This window comes from Stereum hirsutum (genome assembly GCF_000264905.1).
Source record: "Stereum hirsutum FP-91666 SS1 unplaced genomic scaffold STEHIscaffold_5, whole genome shotgun sequence".
Taxonomy (NCBI): domain Eukaryota; kingdom Fungi; phylum Basidiomycota; class Agaricomycetes; order Russulales; family Stereaceae; genus Stereum; species Stereum hirsutum.
The window spans coordinates 610288-612218 of NW_006763135.1; the positions used below are offsets into that span (position 1 = coordinate 610288).

The 1931-nt window shown below is 46.8% G+C and overlaps 2 protein-coding genes across 2 annotated transcripts; one reads left to right on the forward strand and one right to left on the reverse strand.

Annotated features, from left to right (window-relative positions):
* Positions 1 to 40: 40 nt before the first annotated feature.
* On the forward strand, positions 41 to 373 carry STEHIDRAFT_55139 (uncharacterized protein; the record flags this gene model as incomplete). The annotated part of the gene is made up of 1 exon (XM_007302311.1): positions 41 to 373. A coding segment is annotated over one exon (333 nt), but the record flags the coding sequence as incomplete, so codon positions are not given.
* Positions 374 to 620: 247 nt separating this feature from the next.
* On the reverse strand, positions 621 to 773 carry STEHIDRAFT_35832 (uncharacterized protein; the record flags this gene model as incomplete). The annotated part of the gene is made up of 1 exon (XM_007302213.1): positions 621 to 773. A coding segment is annotated over one exon (153 nt), but the record flags the coding sequence as incomplete, so codon positions are not given.
* Between the last annotated feature and the right edge of the window lie 1158 nt (positions 774 to 1931).

Below are 1931 nucleotides of genomic sequence, written 5' to 3' on the forward strand. Positions count from 1 at the left end.
CCCTTGTTCAGTTGGTACACAGCCCGATGATCGTTTGGATGGAATGTTTGTTTGCCGTGTTCTTCGTTTTATCTCTTTTGTCCATGACCATGTTCTTTACCCTTGTGCTCTTGTTAATTGGTTCATACCCGATGAAGAGCCTGATGAAGTGACTGGGATGTGGATTGTACGCCCTGAGAAGGTTGGAGGTCGACGTTCCGTTGGTTTGATTCACTTAGAATGCTTTGTTCGTGCTTGTCATTTACTCCCGGTCTTTGGTAACACAAGAATACCCCACTCATTTCAACATTCCGACTCCCTTTCTGCTTTCAAAGCCTTCTACCTTAACCAATTTATTGATTATCACTCTCATGAATGTATTCCATCTACGTAAACTGTACTACCAGCGTATAAACACCAATTTATCCCATATCCCAATAATCAAGAGGAGATGGGCCACCACCTCTGACTTATCTGACTTACTGGGTTCGGTAAGCTCGGATAAGTCACTAAGTGATGTGCAGAAGTGCTGATGAACGCGACCATCCGAGATGCGTGTTGCATCCATAATGATTGAGCTCTGCTCAATTCCGTTGACGAAAGCAGTAGATGAACATAAGGGGTCGACGTACTTCAGGTATCTGCCCATCTTCAGCTTCATCGTAGAACTTTCCTGATTTCTTCCAAGACGGTACCCAATCATCCTCGTACCGGGCCCGCAATCGATACCCATGCACCTCGAGAACATCTCTGTGTCGTTTCCACCAACGCTCGCCGCGTATTAAGACGCCAGGGTCCTCAAAGAAGCGTCGCCGACTTTCCTCACTATGGTGCAAACGGCTTAGTAAGCGCCACTTTTGTACAGTGGCCAATTTCGTCGGGCGAAAGTCGAAATCCCCATTTATTGAAAGAAAATTCCTGGCACCCCTGTTTTTTTCGGAAAATAATAAACAAATGATTTAAATATTATTATCTGGCGGGGTGGCCAATTCCAAAAGTTCAACTTTGCCGGTTTTGAGGATTTGGACGATCCCTCTAGAGGAACTCTTCCTTTCATCAAAAGGAGTGTTTCTGGAAGAGGGATAGTGAAAATTCTCAAAATTCGGCCCGCGGCACCGTCCTCAACGTCGTGTACAAAAGTGGCGGCGTCTAAGCCGTTTGCACCATAGTGAAACTATTGGCTTTTGACATGTCTCGCCACGACGGGTAGAAGCGAGAGATATGTGGTATGTTGTTTAATGATGATTGCTCACAAGCTGCTCAAAGTGTACGAAGAGGAAAAGGAGGGTCAACGTGGAAACAACCAAGGACGTTAGCCGGCCCGTCATCGGTGAGCGCTTGACGTTTTTATGGTCTACGCTGGTCTACGAGGACCGTGACGCGGACTGGGTCTTTCACAACAACTTGAAGTCGTCCAGTTCCAGACACAAGAAACTGCACACGCACAACAACGACTGCCTCATTATCAACTCCAGGTGGCTTCAAGGTTTTGCGGCTGTGTTCAAAGTATCCTTCCGCTCGGGACGTGGCAACTGGTGTCAATGATCCACTTCTCACGAAGGTGCTCTTGTTTTCGTGTGGTATCTTACAGGGTTTTGCATAAGAAACCGGAATGTCGCGCGCAGAAAAATCCTGTGTGCCTGAACCAAACAAAGCCGTAAACGGCAGCCTTGCTCGGCATTCCTCGGCAGGATTCGTGTGGCACCAGAGATGTATGCCCCTGTACTCGAGCATACCGACATTGCAAGTCATTCATCCCACTGACGAGTGATCAGGAATTTTGAATTTATGTTTCTACTCAAATATATAGCAGCTCGAGCCCAGGATATCTGGTAAGAAAACCATAACTAACTAGAAACCACATCGACGCTCAACTTCAAAGACGCAGACGTGCACCTTGAGCTGTCATCTACACGACTCGAGTCTCATATTCTACCGGGATCACAGAATTC